General features: G+C 39.9%; 2 protein-coding genes across 2 annotated transcripts; one reads left to right on the top strand and one right to left on the bottom strand.

Moving 5' to 3' along the window:
* Nucleotides 1-87: 87 nt before the first annotated feature.
* Nucleotides 88-4,471, bottom strand: LOC100180040 (annexin A13-like). Its single transcript, XM_002131140.4, has 8 exons — nucleotides 4,269-4,471; nucleotides 3,688-3,804; nucleotides 3,156-3,279; nucleotides 2,778-2,897; nucleotides 2,353-2,517; nucleotides 2,007-2,111; nucleotides 1,576-1,764; nucleotides 88-425 (listed from the first exon to the last, which is right to left on the bottom strand). The coding sequence occupies exons 2-8, from the start codon at nucleotides 3,783-3,785 to the stop codon at nucleotides 303-305; spliced, it is 924 nt and encodes a 307-aa protein (XP_002131176.3). The 5' UTR covers nucleotides 3,786-3,804; nucleotides 4,269-4,471; the 3' UTR covers nucleotides 88-302.
* A 3,423-nt stretch (nucleotides 4,472-7,894) lies between these two features.
* On the top strand, nucleotides 7,895-19,655 carry LOC100176108 (lutropin-choriogonadotropic hormone receptor). The gene is made up of 17 exons (XM_018814515.2): nucleotides 7,895-8,118; nucleotides 8,182-8,278; nucleotides 8,373-8,475; nucleotides 9,816-9,893; nucleotides 11,109-11,183; nucleotides 12,450-12,524; nucleotides 12,702-12,779; nucleotides 13,963-14,040; nucleotides 14,553-14,624; nucleotides 14,700-14,774; nucleotides 15,001-15,398; nucleotides 15,734-15,884; nucleotides 16,297-16,839; nucleotides 17,188-17,363; nucleotides 17,692-17,872; nucleotides 18,045-18,278; nucleotides 18,477-19,655. Exons 1-17 carry the CDS (start codon nucleotides 8,011-8,013, stop codon nucleotides 19,195-19,197), a joined length of 3,243 nt encoding a protein of 1,080 aa, XP_018670060.1. The 5' UTR covers nucleotides 7,895-8,010; the 3' UTR covers nucleotides 19,198-19,655.
* The last annotated feature ends 633 nt before the right edge of the window (nucleotides 19,656-20,288 follow it).

Consider the following 20,288-nt stretch of genomic DNA (forward strand, 5'->3'; position numbering starts at 1 on the left):
AACTATTTGTCCACTCATTGCAGCAATCGTTGACCTATTATTAAATTCACACAAGAAAGGCAGGTGACAACTTAAATGACTTGAATGGAAATGCCCACCGTTATGTTGCGGTTGATTTTATTATACCTTCCTTTGGTTATAATTATTGCGTTACAATTACAGGCACTTTACATGGTTTAGAGTGCGAATGTCGAAAGTGACAATACGCTTAGCCGTAAATCAATATGTCAAACATACATCGTTTGGTTATAAATACATAGCGAATTAAACAACAAGTTTTAAGCTGGGTAAAACCCAAACGTTTATTCTTTTATAAGAGCCAGGAGAAGCCGCTTGTAGTCGCCGGAGCATTCATCCGACAGATCCTCCCACAAACCGTTGCCAAACATTTCCGCGTATTTGTCTTTTATGTCAGCCAAGTCAATCTGCAATACAAAGCAATAACATAATTTGTATTTATCTCTTCGAATACTACTAACGAAGATCAAATTAAATAATAATTAATTCAACGAAAAGGGAATTAGCAACAAAACAGTCGCTATACACGCCCCGTTAAAAAAAACACTTAGTAAAAGCCGCAGATAAAAGCGTGGCTGCTACACCCGCAACGAATCAATAAACTAGCTGCTTGTTATTTAGTGATTAATGACAAGTGTAAATGTTACGTGTATTGACTAATCATTACCAGGCAGTTAATTTTTGTGATACAGCGCGGTATAATATCCTGTATGTGTTACGTATTGTATGTATTAAAGCAAATCATTAAACTGAATATTTGCGAAGTCTGGTCCAGTAAACGTGACTTTGTATTTTAACTAATATACATTACCTACCAGCCAGTTATTACTGTATGACGTTTATGTGGTACCATCGCTGTTTAACAACTTGTGTGTATTTCATATATATTCAAATCTGTACCACGTATTGCCAGACCCACACGTGCGTGATCATATGTTCATTTATCAAAAAATCCATATTGGCTAACATCGATCGTGTTAGCTCGTTATCAGCAACGCCATATTCCGCATATGTTTTGCGCGGAATTCGGTTGATTATTAACTTTATAGGAACTATAGAAACCAGTATACTGGCTTATCTTTGCCGTTAGCCGTTTGAATTCAAGATAAAATAAATTATCCAATAGATTCAACACGTATAGTAGGGTGGGGTAAGATGGTATCGTAGCACCGCGAGTCTAAAAGTCATTATTTTTAGGCGCTCACGGTAACCCGTCTTAACACACAGAACTGTATACTGGTTTATAAAACTTCCATGCATGATGGGTCAAGGAGATAGCTTTATCATCTCTTTCAATACAGAAGGGTGGGGAAAGATGGGACACCCCTTAACTCTATTCTGTCGTCCCATTTAGTAGTAAACAAAGAACATTCAAGGAATTATAAAACTATATTCTTATGACTCCCATAGGCCGTTGTTATATGTTTAAAACACGATCAGTATATGTACATATTATGTGCTAAACCTGTTCCGTCTTCCCCACCCTAGTATATCTCATACAGCGTTATATACGACCGATTTTTCTGCAAGTAAACCCATCCTTGTGAAAACTATTACCTCGGATCTTCCAACGATGTGCCGAGTCAGTGCGTCCTCATCTGTGCCAATCCCTCGCATTGCTTCATGGAGCTTTTGTGCATAATAACCATGATGATCTTTCGTGAGAGAAACGATGGCTTTGTAGGCAGTTTGAAGGTTACCAGATGTTTCACTGTCAATTGCGTCTTCAAATGAATTCCCAGCGATCTGTCGAACATTAAGCTAAGTTACACAACACCTTTTGTTGTTTATATCTTCGAAAACGATAGCGAAGAGATTCAACAGCAAAACAACAGTCGTTAAAACACGCTAGGAATGAATGGTGTGGGTCATGGTATCAGTTATAAAAAGCGTGGTTGTTGGACCCCAATTAGAACAAGAACCTACTAACTTATAGTTCATGAAAACTCAATACACCTATATTGGTAACCAGGATATAGAAAACTTACGTCGTCATATTTATTGAATATCCATCTCAACTGGAGATAGCTTCGTGTTGCCAGTACTTTGGTGAACTCGTCTTCATCCGTTCCAAACCAACGGTTCTCACCAGCCTATGACAAACGCAGGTGGTGTGTAAAGGGTGGGGTAAGATGAGACATGTTTTACACTCGTCCCATTTGGTTATAAACAAATAACATTTACAGAATTATATTAGCTTCCGCGACTGTATAAGAGCGTTGTTAATTGTTTAAAACACGATCAGAAAATATTGGGTTTTAGAAGCTAATGGTATCCCTAATGGTATCTTCCCTACAATAATACTGTAGTGTGCGCCTAGTATTGTGGACGTACATCGTAGATTGCCTGAGCATCGGCTTCTGCTTGTCCTTCATCAACTTCGAAGAGTTCATCACGTTCAGCCAGTGTTAACATCATCAACAAATGTTTGAAATCCCCTGATGTTTCATCACGTAGGTCGTCGGCAAGACTACGATCGAAGAGTTCGTTATAAGCCACCTGTGAACAAGAGGGTTTAGTAAGACACCTTCCAGCACTGCGGCGCCTGTCCCATATGGGCCACATAGATTAGGGATCGAAGCTCGGCGCTGCTGCCATTGTGGGCGTATGTGTCCTTGGGTAAGCCATTAACCGGCAGTTGCTCCAACCCAGTTGTCCCTTATGGGTTGTCAAATTGTAAGCGACTATCGCTGCCCGGCCACGTCAGAATTGATAGATTACATTAATTTATTCAATATAGACATCACGAATTAACTTACTCTGATCTGGTTGATCTTTTCGTTTGACCTAGCGCACAAAATTTCGATCAATATTTCATCATTGGTGCCTGGACCGGCCATAGCTTTACGCAACTGTTTCGCATCGTATACGACAGGTCTCTGTATAAAGAATTACCAAATAACCTATTGGTAAAACTATAAACCTGTAAATACACAAAACCATTACAGTATATTAACCCATAAGTCGTTTCAAATTAATATAATCTATATGGGTGAGTCCCTTCAGCGCCACTGATACCACCGAGGCTGTGGGGTGTATAGGCCGGATTTTGTTTGTGGGCGAGGCTCGGGCCTTTATGGGCGCTGCACATTAAAGGAGTTTGGATGTATGCCAGATTTCGTCAACCCCCCACTTACGTCCATAATAGCTGTAACGGTATCTTCGAAATCTCCTTTCAGTTCACCTTTGAGACGGTCAACCAAATCTTCACCAAACATGTCTTCATATTGCCGCTTCAGTATTTGACGCTGCGTTGTGGAGCTAGGGGCAAAAACATGAGTTATAACAGTTGCGAGTTATATATAGTGGGGCGGGGAAGATGGGACACCTTTTCATTCTATTTTCTCGTCACATTTAGTAGTAAATAAAGAACATTCAAATTAATAAAACCACGTATTCTACCGACTTCCATAGACGGTTGTTATTTATTTAAAACACGATCAGGATTTTTCGATATTTTGTGCTAAAGGTGCACCGTCACCCCTGCTGTAGTATATGTGATTAACAGTAACTTCGACTTAACTGCGCCACGATGTCATAACAAGCTTAAAATATACTATACCGAAAAATGTTTCAGTACATTTTCTGCTTTAATATAAAACAGAAAAACACTCAGACATATGCACTAGCATGGCTAGCTAGATGTAAACCATATGCATGTAGTCTTACCGGCGAGTAATGATTCGAATAATCGGTCGTTCATTCGTTCCAAGGCCGTCCATCGCTTCATTGAAGACGATTGCAATCTTGTTCAGGGTCGAAGTCATCAGTGGGAGTAACTGTGGGCTGTATGGAGATTTGTTTCATTAAAAATACAACGGAGTGGGGGTGGGTGGAAACAAGGGTTTTGAAAGTTTAGACATATGTAGTTTACTTGGGAAATAAACCATGAAAAAATTCAAAATACGTCTTGAGTCATAACTTAGCTGTCAAGATAAAAGGTTACGCATTCATGTTTTGTATGCAGAGTAAACTATTACGCCTTTGTGAAACAGACCGTCCCAAATTCTTATAAACCCGATTAGGGGGCCCTTTTTCTATACTAGGTATTGGTTGTTTCAGAAAGATTAGTTATACTCAGCCTTAAGTTTTAACCAAAATTATATCATTAGCTTAACATCTAGTAATTTTATAATCTTCATTTCATGGTTAAAAAAGATTGTGCTAATTTCATAATAAATAGACGTAACACAATGCAATAATGCTGTATCATCATAAACAATATATTAAACTCATTGATTATAACTTACGTTGGATTCAAGGTTTCCCATTCTGTCTTGCGATCTCTGTTGGCAAAGTCAAATTTGAGCTGTTGCTTTCACTTAAAACGAAACCAGAGTGAGCCAGATCACGTTATATCGGGTGTCGCCGCCCCTTCAATACACCGAGCCCTTTGTTTCTCGGCAACGACGTCAGAGCTTAATAATTAAAAGAATCCACCAACGCAGAGTGTATGCGTATGATCCAGACGATATGTAGGCATGATCCAAACAGAAATGTGTATTTATTCAATGGAATAAATGACGCAATGGGCCAATGATCGTCGGAAACTGTGATAGTTTCCAAAGCGCCGGGTAGCATACGCACACATTACTAATGTAGGTAGAACGAATGGGCACGAGGAGGAAAAATTGGATGGTCGAACTTTAGACCGAAATCCAAAACGCAATTTGCTTTACGAAGGAGAAAGTATTTTTTATATTAATAATTCAATAAATATTATTTCGTACATAGTAAACATCATCATCAGGACCAAACCCTTATTAACACTAACTCTTCGTTTACCTGACAATAAGGTGTATTATACAGTTCATACTATCACATATCGACATGCTTTTGTTTTACCGCGAGATGTCGCCCCGCGTACAGTGGTTTTGCCCTAAATGGAGATCTAAACGTTGGCATTTGGAAACATAGTTACGTAGTCAATTGATCTTCAGTTACGCGAACTCACACATCGGTTTAATTAGCGCGGCTTTTCCGCAACACTTCACAAACTTAAATTGTTTAAATACAATCCATCACCAGCGCATGTGTTGGTACAGCTTGTCTCAAGGCAGCTTTGCCGATGCGGTTAGTGGCGATACACGAATGCTGACGGATCGGCGCCGACGCTGTTCATGTTGACAGTTGCTTTGGATTTTGTGAAGATTAACATGTTCGAATCGGTTAGCTTGAGCAGCTGCGGTCTCGTACCCCATTTCTCATCACATTCACCGTAGCATTGCTGTTATACACGGACTGCACTGACTCGCCAACTCATCCCTGGCAAATAACAGAGGCCGTCGCATCACGATAGTTTCTAGGAAGTGGGATCGGTTTTATGCGAGACCTGGATCCCACCCGCCGCTGGCGGTGTAGCGCGATGCATCGATTTACACGCGCTGTTCTTAATTAAAACAAAAGTCTCTTAAGAAATATCTGCGGCGGTGTTCAGTAAACTGCACCAACCGCTCAGCAACAAGTTTGCGAGCCATTGGTAAATCGTTAAGGTAAACATCCCTAAACAAATACGTTATTAAGAATGTTAAGCACACGTAGTATCAGCAACCAGTATTTCAGACGATGGTCGGCAGTGATCAGTTGTTTGCGAGGATGTGACGAAATTTGTTTTCTTGCATCACGTTTCGCTTTACGTCATCTTTTAATAGTCGGTATCAAACTTACCATTAACGCTTATTTAATCCCAGGCCTGATCCATTGAACATGGTATAATATGTTAAAAAGCAAGAAACGCTTCGGTATTCTCACAACATGTAATCGTCTCCCTTTTTTTAACAAGATTTGTTTTATTGCTGGTTTATGTATTCGCTTAATTGGACAGTTACCATGTTCTCATGCTTATCGACCATGTACTTTCTGCAGGACAACGTTCGAAAACGTCTTTTAATTTCAGGCACCCAAAACTCATTTGTGCGATCCCCTCAGCTCCCTCGTAATCCCAACGGATCAAAAACCCAATTTAAAATAAGTCCTTGGTTCCACAGAAGGATTTGTGGCGTAAATTCCTATTTTAGTGCAGGTTTGCGAATTTCTGCGGGTTGCCTTGCTGAAGTAAATGCGACATGATATGATAACCACTGTGTAATGCGAACGTAATGTCGTGACGTCACACATACATACGCCGTGACGGAAGTCCCATGAGTTTAGATGCCAACACTCCGCCACCAACGACGCAGTTTACGGTGGAGATAATCATCTGATGTAAAACGGAATTCCTCATTTGTTGGTAAACAAATACGGAATCAGCGAAATGGCAGAGTAGTGTGCCAAACGTTGCTTGCTTTAGCTTAGGATTTTAGACCTAACGCTGTTCCAGAAAACAAACCCAGTAGTTCCCTGCCTCGTAGAATGGTATCTTATTGAAGTCCGTTGCCAGATTCGAAACGCCTAAATCGGTCGCTGAGGTAATGTGTTGTCGGCTTGTTTTGCGTACGTGTTTAACCTACCGCATGTAATGCTCAATTGTGTTGTGACATACCACATGCGTGGTAACTATATTTGGTTAAAATGGTCCCTGTTAAACAGCTGGTATCAAAGCAGGATCGGTTTTGTTGTAGTCACTTTTTAACTTGGCGTGTATAAAACTTTAACGTCTTCCTGTCAGGGCTAATGGTGGCCACAAAATCTAATGCAATTACCCAGTTATAGGGTCGACCGCTTTGGCTCAGGTAATACTTCTTCGCCTAATTCAATCAGGAAACGAAGTATTACATTTTCTCAAGTGCAATTACTTTACACATCCGACGTACAGGGGGTGCACTCGAATTAATAACCGCTGCTTCCGAGCCGGCGATTCGTGCCATACTTACTGCAAGGTAAATGAAACTACGGTATCTTTTCGCCGAACAATAAACCAACAGATGCAAGTCTGGCCTAATCACTATTTCATGCCACACACGGTAAAGATTTTTATAATAACAGATTGAGTAGATATGCGAAAGTACACAGACTCGTTACATGTTTAATGGCTTTTTGTGGGAAACACGATTTAATCGACACTTACGAAGATAGATAATATTCCGATACGTGTTACGAAGGTCAAAGAATTGGAGTATTGTATTTTTATAGTTATACATATACAAACGTTGCATAAAGATATCTTGACAGTGTTTTTAACATTCCGATACTTTTCTCCATCCCGAATGCGAGAGGTTAACTTCAACGATATGACGTATTACAAACCAGTAGCCTGCTTTACAAAACTGAAGCAACCCGCGGCCTTTTTTCTTTCGCCTTGTTTTGTTCGTTGCTGCCAGGCAAGAGCCCGACACGCTGTAATCACCGCTCAAAGACGAGAAATACGTCGTACATGCTGGTCGTTTAGTGCTTGCATCAGACGCAGTTGCAGGCAGTCCGTACAGGAGCTAACAAGAAGCAAGCCCCAATATTAGGCTTTAATTTTATTTAGATATTACTAATCTTCTACCAAGGGGTAACTTGATACCCGTAAACCGGGGTAATCCTGTTTTGAATCTGTTAAGCGCTTTCCTCATAACAGCTGGTTATTTTTAGCGCAGCCGAGTAACAGAGCCTGGTTTGTGTCCTACTTGAGTGTCGTTAACTTGATACCGATAACGCACCGTCTATTTAAAATGGTGGCGTATTATCTTAACGTCAAGACTCAATATGTAACAGAACAGGTCAGCGCAGGGCGATTAGGTTTATATGGTTGACGTTTAAATATTCCGAGTGTTTCCCGCTTTCGACTCCATTCTAATGCTTGCTTAGGCAATATTTATTTGCGACACCTGTCACGGTTGGTCTGGCTGCTGGCCTACTTAAGGGCCATGCGCCGATTCCTGTATTTTTACGTAAGGTTCTAAGCTATTTATTACTTTCTTGTACGAGAAAGTCAAATCGTGCTTGTAATTTCTCGCCAAGTTATAAATAACATTTCTCTCATCTTAGCTAAGACATGCCAGGTGCGGAACATCAGTGTTAGTGCAAATCTAAACAAGCCACAAACTGCACGAAACAAACATTTGGAATATGCCGCTCAAGAATTGGATAATTGCTTGTGCATTTGCAACCAGTGTTCTCGCAACAGCAAGGCCCATTGCAACGCCAGTCAACTCGTTTGAGAGAATGATGTTCGAGGTAAAATATTTTCATGAAATCCAAACTGTTGTGGCAATGATTAAAATCTACCTTTGTATATAGGAGGGGGTGTGTGATGTGATAAAGAGCAGAAAGAACTGGCCATACTTGCCCCAGCAATGTTGTGGGACCGCCGACCGTACGTTTGCCATTTCTCCAGGTAGGCTTGTGTGTCTTATGTAAGCCTGCACGTCTATCATGGCAGCGGTTTCGATCTTTATCGTCTTATCAATGGGGACTCTTTAAATTTGCAGTCGTCAACTCAACAGAGACTCCGCTGGAAGATACGCCTCTGATTATTACATGTGCTTCAATTAGTTACGTTCCTCATTTGCTACCAACCGCCACCAAGAAAATGTAAGTAGAAAAAAATACTTTTTATTTCTTGGTTAAACTTTAAGCTTAAGTATAATCGGTGACATTCCATCGCGACGTTTTAATCCCGCTTGGAATAAATTCGCTTCGTTTACGCTTCGTGTGTCAGATTTTCGCCTAATAGGCCTTGAGCCCCGGAGCACAAGTTTAACGCTTCGTATATTCGTGATATTCCATGAGCCGTGCTTGGACATTATTATCCGTGTAATCCTCGTAGGCGGTTTTAGCCACACTGTTGTTTGTTTGGGGTTGGTCTACATCGCTTTAAACACGGCGGCTGAAGCTTTTTCTCGTAAAGAATCAACATTCGTTGCAAAACAAAACAGAAGGAGTTAAAAACCGCTTAAATTTCCGGTGGTCTATACGTATGTATTTCCCCGCTTGCAAAAGTGTAGTAATTTTTTCACTTCTGTCTATATTTTTCGTATGCCACGTCACTTTGATGAAGCCAAGTCTGCAGTGCGAGTAAGTCGCCAATATAATGTAACGGTTTGATCTGACGTGATCACTCGATAGTTGATTGGATTACCCTCGCTTTGGCGGGCAACCTCTCTACGTGAAATCATGTTTACCCCCTCTACGATCTCTGCAACTGGGAGGTCTATTGCCGTCGAGCGAAAAATTGTGGCGGATGAGACCTTTATCGCTGGCAGGCGTCGCCATTTTATTTTCGCAGAAGTGGCTTGCGTCTTTGCTCATAAAATATTTACCTTTGCGGAAATCTGTTTGAGCGTTACGAGTTCGATATTCTTTCGGTGAAGAACCATTCGTCAATTTATGATTAGATTTGTGGTTCATTTGTATTACGTTGCTAGAAATTGGAGACCTGTGTTACCAAAATTTATTCCGGTGTTCTTTTGGTTAACCAACACATAATTCATTCATCAATCAAGCTCCACGTGTGTGTGGTGTATACCCACCTTTTTTATTTACAGAAACACTTCGCCAGAAATCTATTTCGAGAAGTCAATTAGGCGTGCCGCTTTTTAGGTGTTTTCGACACGTTACCTATATCGTCGATTATTTTGCCTCTGGGTGTGAGGCTCGATTTTCCAGCTGCTAATTAATGAGCGACAACATACCGCAATTACAGCGTAGCCTGTTAAGCACTTGACCCGCACGGACGAAGGAATGTCGGTTTACTTTTTCGCCGCTGATATTTTTTAACAAAATATCGCCACAATATTCGTCTATTTCAAAACCTTTCCGGATTGTAACCAGAATCGAGCGACTTTACGGCGATTTTCATTTCATCATATTCGTCATTGCTGGTATTATCGATTTAAACCGTAGTGTGGTATTAATCTGTGTCGTAACTGCAGGTCGTTACGAGGAACATCGATCCGGCAGCTTGATCAGCAGTCGTTCAACAAAAGCAGTTTGGAAAACTTCATAACATTGTAAGTGGCTGGCTTGAAGTAAATACGTCATACCGTATAAATAAATAATTATAATCTGAGGTGGTTTTCCTTTAAAGGCAATTTGCGTGGTGGTTCAAGCTGCGATTTAAATTGCTTAATTAGACAAGAGTGGGCTATTCTTGGTACGATGCTGTATTTCATGCTTAGCGGTGGCACTTAAGGGCTTGGTAGACCAATATTTCCATGTATACAAGTAAAACAAAACGAGAAACGAACCAAGTGGCGCCTCACTTATAAAATGGACCATAAGCCCACGGTCGCAGCTGCGCAGTTGAAAGACGAAAGCAGAAAAATTAAAACGAAATAATTCCATCTAATTACAGCGTGTGCTTCGCGGTTAACTTGTAATTTGGGCGGAAAAGCGCTTCGAAACACGACCACGAATTTGCCTTGTAAGTCTCCTTTCGTGGGTGGATTTCCACATCGAAAGCGATGCTATCAGTGCGAGCGTATCTTCATTTGATCTATTTTAATCCATTGTAATTGGCTGGTTCGGGCAAACCAAAACTCACCGTTATTGTGCTCATGAAGACACGCTATGCAGTTCAACCGAATTGTGAAAATTCCTGGATGACCGACCTAATTTAAAGCAGTTTAATCGACGTTTAACTCGATTTTAAACACCGAAGACCGAAGAAATTATACCTAGACCCTATACGGCCTACCGCAAAGTAAGCCCATTTGCTTTACACATTTTTTTCTATTATCTCATTAAAACCCGAAGAAATCTCCTAAAACCCCTTTTTTTATCGTGTTTCGTTTTTGTGTGGAGCAATCGCAGAGTTATGAGGGCAAGGTGCGCAATCAGTTGTTGATATCTAATCGGATTACCTCAATTTAAAATTTTTCGACGGTGGTATACACCTCACCGTGAGCCAATTTTCACAAGCCGATTATCTGTGCCTGCTTACGGGTCAGTTATATTCGGCTGCGGACATGGTGTATACAACTACCGCCCCGAAGTCACGTTTTTTGCATAATCCCCTGGGTTTTGTGGAGCAGCATCGAATCTCTTATACTCAAAACCCGCTATTAAATGAGGATTAATACACTCGACACGGCGTAGGAGGCACTTGTTTATTCCTACACGAAAGCCTTTGGTTTGGGCTCAGTAGGTCAATTCCTCCAATTTAAGAAAGACTTTTATCTATGCCCAGGTACTTGATAATTACCGAATTTTCTCTTGTTTTTCAGCTCCCTCTCTGATGATGATGTCATTGAAAGCATCGGTGCTCGAACCTTCATAGGTTTAAACAACCTTCGCCGAATGTAAGTTAATTATTGTAACTTATTGTCCCCGCAAAACCGCACAGCGCCATTCCGTCCGCCGCCATCGACGAAAAGGTTTCATGCCGTATGAACCTTTACCCCGTTGCAGGTCAACGAGCGGCCAATGCATCAGATATAGGCGTAGTCGGAAATATTCCACCATACTATATGTCAATTGCGGTCAGCGCCGCGAACTACTGTAACTATAACTTCCGGATTCGACCTGTTGGTTTCAAAGCAAGCCGAATCTGCCCTTTTTCCGAAACCGCATTCTTTCCGCGCGGTTCCTGAAAACCTAAAGTTTTTTGATGACCGACTTAAATTTCCCTTAAAAATCATTAAACTTAAGATATATTTCTCCGGTCTCCGGGAGACGTTATAGTTCTTGGCGGCGCTGGGCTCCTGTGATCGTCGTGACATTTTAAACGATCAATACTGTAGCTATAAGGTCCTGACTCTGCGAGGTATATTAACGTGTTTGTATTAGTTAAGAAATGATCCGAAGCGCCTTGATCCAAATCGAAGTCACACGGGTCATTCAAAATCCTACAGAAGTGTTTTGTTGATTCTTGTCGAAATTTTACGAACCGTGAAATTGCGATGAAAATATATTCGACCTATTATTTCCCGTAGAAAGCAAACAATTTTATGTGAATTGGTATTTTGTTACGAACCAGTATGACGAACGGCGGATTGAAGCCATATAACACGAAACTAATTGATTTAAGTAACAAGATCAACCCATACACACGATCTTTCGTTTCCAAGTATCGATATACCGTTCTACTTTTATGACCTGTTTGTATTTGGCTTAAATCGTTCTTGTCATGGTGTTTGCTTTTTATTGTCAGGAGAAAACTGTAATATGTGTAGGCAACGCGTATTATCCGGATTTAGTTCGATTTGGCGCAGTCGTTTCGAAGCAGACACCATATACGGTGACTTAAAGTTGGGACTAATACGAATTCTTGTAACGATTACCTAACATGCACATTTCTCTTCCAATTAAAATTGTTTTGTTCGACATTGAGCCAAGACACCCACCTGGAACATATTTCGTTTCCTTCTTTTGTTTAAAAGTCCACGGAAAGATGTATAGTTGGGTTAAAATGTGGTTCTGGTACATTTGCAACACCCGAGCATGCGCTATCCATTTATGAAAACCAACACGTTTCCACGCAACTCTTCCGTAATTCGAGATGTTTTTCGCAAGTTCAAAATTGTTTTTACAAATGGTTCACGTCTTAACTTGTTGTTGTTTTTCAGATATCTCGAAAACCTGAAGAACCTAATGTTTATATCCGAGTCTGCGTTTTCCGGCCTCCCGCGGTTAGACCGAATGTGAGTAATAGCTAAGTTATCTGGTTTAATCGATTTAGATCTCAGTTTTCGGTGAAAATGCTTTTTACTTTAAACGGAACTTGTTTTGCGTCTTTTAATGTCAACTAATATTACACGTATATTAGTAGGAAGTCGGTAAGATTATAATTATTTATTAGTTTATTCAAATTAACGCAGAGTCATTAAGGGAACGGATATTGGCGTGGTTCAAGGCTTCACCGAGCTCTGGGGACCGACGGAAAACGCAGTTACCATGTGAGAACTGTTGTCCTTATTATATTATAACTAGTGTGTTATAACGAAGGTTCGATTTTCGTACTTGCCTACGTGATTATTGGTGCCCAGGGACGGCATGTGACGCTTGTAATCAATATATTAAAGAACCGCAAACCAACTTAGTTCTGCAACCCGTGGGGTGATTTTGCGCTTTAAAATAAACCAACTACTTCGCACCCGCATCACGCATTTACTTCGGGAGAAGAGTGCGTGTACTTTAACTAACCTACTTTTGGCTCGACTTTATAAATCTACTGTCTAGATAAGCTGTAACGAACTGGGTTCAACAAGAGTTAATGAAATGGCCTTGGTCCACGTATGCGTCAAAATCCTTGTACACAGCTAGATTATCTCGGCAGAACACAATCTCTTAGTCCTGTAACGTTCAAATTTGGAACTTTTGCCCACGATAGTACCTTATGGTCGTGACAGATTTAAAACAATGAACTTATAATAAGTTAAAAAATTAATCGCCGAAAATCATAAGTTGTGGTCGGTCGTGTTATAAGATAAAAACTACTTGGTTATTGCTCCTGGGTTTAAAACGGGATCTCCCAACCGCACGAAAACAAATAAACTAGTCATCAGTTTTGTAAACCGCTCTTTTGGGTGTAAATAGCATTAGGGTTGACTGCATGTTGTTTGTATGAGCTGATCAAAGCCCGTGACGCATATACTCGACTATATTTGGTATCTTATATAAAAACCTTAACTTCAGTAAAATGGGCGATATTGTTTTATATTTTTAGCTTTAGTGTTGTAAAGGTTGGGGTAAATCGTCCAAGCTTTTGTTCTCTCTTACCGTCGCATTTGGTAGTATACAAAGAATATTCGGTCAAATAAACCTATCCTTACGACTCTAAAATGGAGAGTGTTAATTATTAAAAAGAAAATATTGAGTAGTATGCGCTAACGATAGCCATCTTACCCACCCTACTATATAGTATTGTTGTGGGGTAAGATGGGACACTTTTAGCACATAATATCCAATTATTTTGCACGCGTTTTTAACAATTAACAACGGTATATAGAAGTCGTAATGATACGGGTTTATCATACTTTAAATTTTCCTTGTTTACTACAAAATTAGACAAGAAATAGAATGAAAGGATGTCCCATGTTCCTCCACGTTACCACATTATTCTAAACCCGTGTTTTGCAGAGAACTTTCGCACAATCCGTCGTTGGCGAAAATTCAATCCAGGGCGTTTCGTAACTTGACAGAAAGAGTGACCGAGCTGTAAGTGTTACAAGTCCACAATATATTGGTTATCCATAAAGGTTGATAATTATCCAGAAATAACTTGTGCCTGGCACTTAAACATGACCAATGTTCGCTCAGAAATCTCTAATTACAAGCTACACCCAAAGATAAATGCAGTTTAATGCCGGTTAAACGGGCCAGTGGGTCTGGTTTTCAGCAGCTTATATCGCTAGAATATATATTTGCGCTGTACATTATGAATGAGAAAACTTTGCAAATGGTGAATGATTGAAAAATGTAAATTCTGGTCCCAATACTTGACAAGCTTTGATATCTATTATTTATGTGACAAGGGCTCGACAGACGTGTATACATTATGTTATGAAACGCATTTACAAAATGGCATCTTTGAACTTCGTCTTTGTTCAATGCACAAAGGAATGAAATCACTTCGTGACTGTTTCGACGCCAGAGCTTTTCAAAGCGGGCAATTGTCGTTCGCGGCTTTTAATACTCTTATGATTAACGTCTGCTGCTTGTTTTTGCAGAAGAGTAACCATGAATCCAAACCTGCGCACCGTTGAAGATTTCGCTTTCGCTGGAAGTCGCATATATGACTTGTAAGCAAAATTGTTCAACTCTCTTTATGTTTTAACTAAAGTTTAACCAATTCACAAAAACTTTACATCTTTTAGGTATTTGGACGGCAATGGATTGCTTACGGATCTACAGTCATTCGCTTTTGCAGGAATGAAGAATCTTCGCTACCTGTAAGCAGATTTAATATATATTATGACTTAACATATATAGGTGGTTATTTGACATCTTTTTATTATATTTTCTCGTCCCATTTGGTAGTAAACAATGAACTTTTGATGTTGTTAATTCTTTAAAAACGTTCGGGATACTTTAATATTATCTGCTAAAGGTGCCGCGTCTTCTCCCAATCTACATATGTTTTTTATTCCCTATCAAATCAACTACATTTAATTCCAGTTCAATCGCCAAAACTTCTGTTATGCGCTTGCCAACGATCGGTCTGGAAAAAATGCAAGAACTAAACGCTTTCGACACGCCGTATATGATACGATTCCCGACATCGGATAAATTGCCTTCGCTTCACAAAGCAGTTTTGACATACCCCTTCCACTGTTGTGCGCTCACGAACTACGGATTCGGCGAAATATTTCAAAACGATGAAACAAACCAGGATGAAGAACTTGTAGATTGCGCTGCAGACGACGAACGAACATCACCTGAAATTCCACAACAGATTCAACCACCGGTAAGTTCCGAAGGGTTTGTGGACTCTCCTACACTTGTGGAACCGACGGTCGGAGACGTGGAGGCAAATTATTACCATGTTGAAGAATATGACTATGCATATTATAACGGTGGGTGCTAAAAAGTTCACTATTCTTGGTATTGTTTTAAGAATACTATTCATATAGATTTCAAATCGTTTTTTTTTCATGCTGTTTGGTATATAGTAAGAAATGGATATTCACAGAATTACATATTGCGGACATGTTTATGGAACTGCCATGCTAACGTACAGCATACGTTCATTTATAATTAAACCGCCCGCCGTAAGAGCTTTTAAGCACAAACTGAGGTTAAAAATTTGCAATTTCGCATTCCACTTGTTGTTTGAAATTTTTACGTAATTTCTAAAAATATACCACCCTGCAATTACAAGTTTTAATAACCATCTTATCTGTGGTTGCAGACAGCTTTGACGACAGTATTCAGTACATTCCTCTGCCAACCGATGGCGAGGAGCATGAGGTTCTGCCTGAAGTCCCAACCTCCAGTGAGGACGTGAACGGTTTAAGCGCCGTCAACCCCCCTGATGGCTCATGGGTTGCATCGCATAACAGGTTAGTTATCATTATTTTATCGTTTGGGGTAAAATGGAAAATATTTTCATTCTATTTTATCGTCCCATTTGGTAGAAAACAGAAAACATTTACAGAATTATGTACTCATATCCTCATCGCTCTTAAAGAGCACTGTTGAGTGTCAAAACACGATCAGGAAATATACGGAATATCAGGAAATATACGGATATTGTATGCCTATATGCTATGGCGGTATCCATCTTACCTCATGCTAATAAAAATCCCGTGTTATAACGATTGGCTTATTTGCGCCGCATTAAAATGCATTTGCGTGCCTATTTAACCTATGCAGTATAACTCAGATTATAGGTTGCAAATGTTTAATTACGACAAATTATTGTATGGTTAGAAGTTTGGGTTAATTGTCGTTACAGTTTGTTTGTTGTTTCAGTTTCGGAGGTCTTCCAGTTGCAACAGGCCATGCAATTCATCCGAACGTAACCACACACCCATGGAATAGCTCGACACCGCGGGTAATCTCACTTTGTCGCCGTGATAAATCCGGAAAACTTGTTCCCAAAATGCACGAGGCGCCGATCCATTGTGTACCTGTACCTGACCTCTTTAATCCTTGCGAAGATTTACTTGGCAGCACAGGCATCGTGGCTGTGTCATGGAGTGTAGCTTGTCTTTCCGTAATCGGGAATTTCTTCGTCATTTTTATGCTGCTTGCCGTAGCGTGCGACCGAACACGGGCCCAACAGCGTCATCTCTCGGTTCCAAAATTCCTCATTCTAAACTTGGCGATCGGCGATTTTTTCATGGGAATCTACCTGTTTACTCTTACCGCTATGGACAGCAGAAGTTCGGGCAACTACTACAAGTTCGGTGTTGAGTGGCAGACTGGTGGAGGATGTGACGTGGCGGGATTTATTGCAATTTTCGCATCTCAACTATCGGTGTTTACATTAAGCGTCATCTCCCTTGAAAGATGGTAAGCCTAAATTACCTTATTATTCTATCATATATTGTTCTTTTGGAGTTAGCAGCATTTTAGCCTGGAGGTTGACTTGTTGCTTGAAATTACACAACCTTATTAAATATCCTCATTATTTTGATATTGCTTTTAATTGATCTTATGCATTAGTGTCCCTATACCTAACCTATTCGAGGAATAGTTTTAGGGTTGGATTTATAGTAATAATTCATACTAAACTGGGTATGGATCTCAATTAAACATCACCTCTTTGTAATAATTCCCTACATCTTAATATATTACTTCATACTTCATCTTATAAAAGAAAACAACACATTAGAAACTGATAACTTATTTTATCAATAGGTACGCAATCCGGTACGCCATCCAACTAGACAAGCGCATGACGTTGCGTTGTGGGCGCATAGTGATGTGTGTTGGTTGGATAGTCTCAATAATCCTTGCTGCCCTGCCTCTAATGAAAGTAAACAGCTACCGGAAAACAGCTATATGTTTGCCAATGGACGTTCAAGAACTGTCGGGTAGGTTCGATTTTTCTTCATCTTGTGCATAAATAAAATACAGTAGGGTTGAGGAAGATGGAGCACTTTCTAACTGTATTTTCTCGTCCCATTTTGTAGTAAACAAAACATCATTTAAAGAATTATTAAACAAGATATTCTAACGACTTCCTATAGAACGTCCTTAATTGTTTAAAACACGGTCAGGATATTACTATAGTAATCTGAGATAAGAAGATAAATATTGTTAACCCAATGTCCCACATTACCCTATCGTCTTTTAAAAATTAACACGCTCTGTTAGAGTTGTAAGTTCAAATTCTTTATATTATAGTTTTGTTATTTACAGGCAAAGTTTACGTGGCTGTGCTGTTGTCTCTCGACATATGCGCGTTCATGGTAGTAGTAGGTAGCTACTTGTGGATGTACGCCATTGTACGCTCAGCTAATGGTACAGGACGAAGTTTAAGAGATCTGTTCCGACTTAAAGAACGAAAGCAAGCAGACGAACGACCACGACATAACCACAAGTACGTTGATTTTTTTGGAACAGTTCAGTTCACACCCTACTTTGTAGAGTTTAAAACGCCATTTTTAGGTTACTTTAAAAAGTGTCCAAAATTATAAATCTATCGATTAAATAAGTTCTGTCTGTAGTTTTATAAATGTTAAAAGTTATTTTAAACTGCGTTTTATTTTTAGCAACGACGGTTGCTTCGGCGTGATGGACAGTCGCAAAACCGATGCCCGTGTGGCGAAACGGATGGCAGTTCTTGTGTTCACCGACTTCGCTTGTTTCTTCCCAATCTGTTTCTTCTCGTTGTTCGCACTTGCGGGACTTCCCCTTCTCTCCATGTCAACGGCGAAAGTTCTGCTTATCACGTGTTTCCCCTTCAACGCGTGTTGCAACCCGTTTCTGTACGCCATTTTGACGAAGTGAGTACTACGCTGTTTTATGTTTAGGGAGATCCTAAGGCAAGATGCGCCAGGGAACCGTGTGGCAAAGACTTAAAATATTACTTTACATTTAGTAGTGGTCTGTTTTATTTTTTATATCATTTCATCAGTGTTTTATCATTAAGTTATGGTTAAAAATATTACTTGTGTGTTAAATGTACAATTTTGTGTATATAGGTCGTTCAGAAACGACGTGAAGATGTTCATTAAGTCGCAGCGTCCGAATGCCTTCGGTGTTCGGCGACAGAAGACGTCGCATCGGAGAGAGAAAAGATCGGATGGTGGGAGTCGGCAGGAGGAAAGACGAAAAACCATCCAAGTTTACGTTGATTACGATGCAGAGCACGCTAACGGTGGCGAAGGGGTCTTCGTTTCTGTGGAACAAAAGCCTTCTCCCGACACGAAGAAAAGTTTCAGCTGCAAGTTTTCTGCTAAGCAGGCGTCGTGCAGTTTATCGTTTAAGAAAAAATCGACGCTAGAGCAGCTTTCGCCCAAAAGGGAGCCCCTGAAAAGCGGCTCACCGTCGAATCACAATAATAATAACAGCGCAAAGGACAAAACTGTTATAACGAATCGAAACAGCGATTATGCTGGGGACAGCGGTGCAAAGGGTCTCTCCAAAAGCCTGGCTGTCCTCGCCGCTTTCAGTCGTATTCGACTCTCAATGTTTCGTAAAAGGAATGCAAGTACTAACGATGCACCACCCGTCACTGAAACGACGCGTCAGACGAGTTTCGAAACGCAAGTTTCGGCAGACGGCGGAGTTGCCCTTTGCGAGAAAACCGATTCCGATTCGAGCGAAAGCGAAATTATTGTGAGTAAAGTGATCGACTTCGTCGTAGCTGAAGCATCAATGGCGAGTCTGTCATCACACAGCGACCAGGACTGTTTCACGTAGTCTACCAACGACGACCTGCTGGCGTGATGGATAATTGTCGATTTTATCGTCCCCGCAAAAAGCAGCAGTTCTAATTTTGCCAGTATTTTTCTAATCATATTATTTTGTTCACCTCATTCGTCGGTCAACTTTTTCTTTTTAGATCACATGAAAATTTGTTGCTTTTCTGTACTCTCGTTTCTTACATCTCGTCCATTTACTTCTTGTGTATATCATTGTGTTTCACTTATCGTATCTCACTTACTGATAAAGATGTAAAAGTAAAGCCAGAACAAAACTATTGGAGTTCATATTTCCACCATTTTATCTGCTTTCCGATGCTATTTCCTTCTGTTTTATTCAGGATTACGTACAATGGTACACCACAGACACAAGGAACTCAATTAAAAGTTCACTGCCGCATATATTTCGTTATTTTACTTCTTGTTATAAATATTGCAATAAACTCTTAAAACGAATTCGACCTGGTTATCAGTTACGAATACTCTGTAGCAAAGAGATTAAAATATGTGGTTTTAATCTCTTTGCTCTGTAGTATAAACACGTACACAACTATTTTCTAACATTAGGTTATATTTTCGTATTACGTGTTCTGTCCTATATGTCGATCCTATTTAGTCATACAAGAATCTCTACATTAACATTTCAACATGTCCCAGCCAAAGTGGGACAGTTTTAACATCGATTACTGAAAGTTAAAACATAGTTCATGACGTTCAGTTATATTTGCTTTGAAGAAAGTCGTTTTAATTTAATTATCAAGTAGGTTTGAGCATAGATTAAAATTGTATTATTAAACTATGATTTGGGTATTTAATTTTTATCAGTACGAGTACAGAGGAGAGAAGTCTCTCGTAAACTCGAGTTAGCGGTATATTTTATTAGCTCCCCTAATTTACAAAAAAAATATTTCCGCTCATACGTTCTAGTCTATTACATGCGAAAGGATTTGTCTGAAATCGCGCGATGTTTTAGTTTTGTTACAATCTAGATTTGTTATAAAATATAGTTAATTCGTATCGTTTAAATTTGTAAAAGTTTAACAAAATTATGTATTCAACACACAGAGTTCTAGTGTCAGTCTTGTACTT

The sequence above is a fragment of the Ciona intestinalis genome, chromosome 12 (genome assembly GCF_000224145.3).
Source record: "Ciona intestinalis chromosome 12, KH, whole genome shotgun sequence".
In the NCBI taxonomy this organism is placed as follows: domain Eukaryota; kingdom Metazoa; phylum Chordata; class Ascidiacea; order Phlebobranchia; family Cionidae; genus Ciona; species Ciona intestinalis.

Coding starts and splice junctions, on each gene's coding strand:
- LOC100176108 (XM_018814515.2), top strand. CDS start 8,011: ATGCCGCTCAAGAATTGGATAATTGCTTGTGCATTTGCAACCAGTGTT. Junction 8,279..8,372: donor TACGTTTGCCATTTCTCCAG/GTAGGCTTGTGT, acceptor TTAAATTTGCAG/TCGTCAACTCAACAGAGACT. Junction 14,041..14,552: donor ACAGAAAGAGTGACCGAGCT/GTAAGTGTTACA, acceptor TTGTTTTTGCAG/AAGAGTAACCATGAATCCAA.
- LOC100180040 (XM_002131140.4), bottom strand. CDS start 3,785: ATGACTTCGACCCTGAACAAGATTGCAATCGTCTTCAATGAAGCGATG. Junction 2,898..3,155: donor CCGTTACAGCTATTATGGAC/GTAAGTGGGGGG, acceptor TTCTTTATACAG/AGACCTGTCGTATACGATGC. Junction 2,112..2,352: donor ATGCTCAGGCAATCTACGAT/GTACGTCCACAA, acceptor CGTTTGTCATAG/GCTGGTGAGAACCGTTGGTT.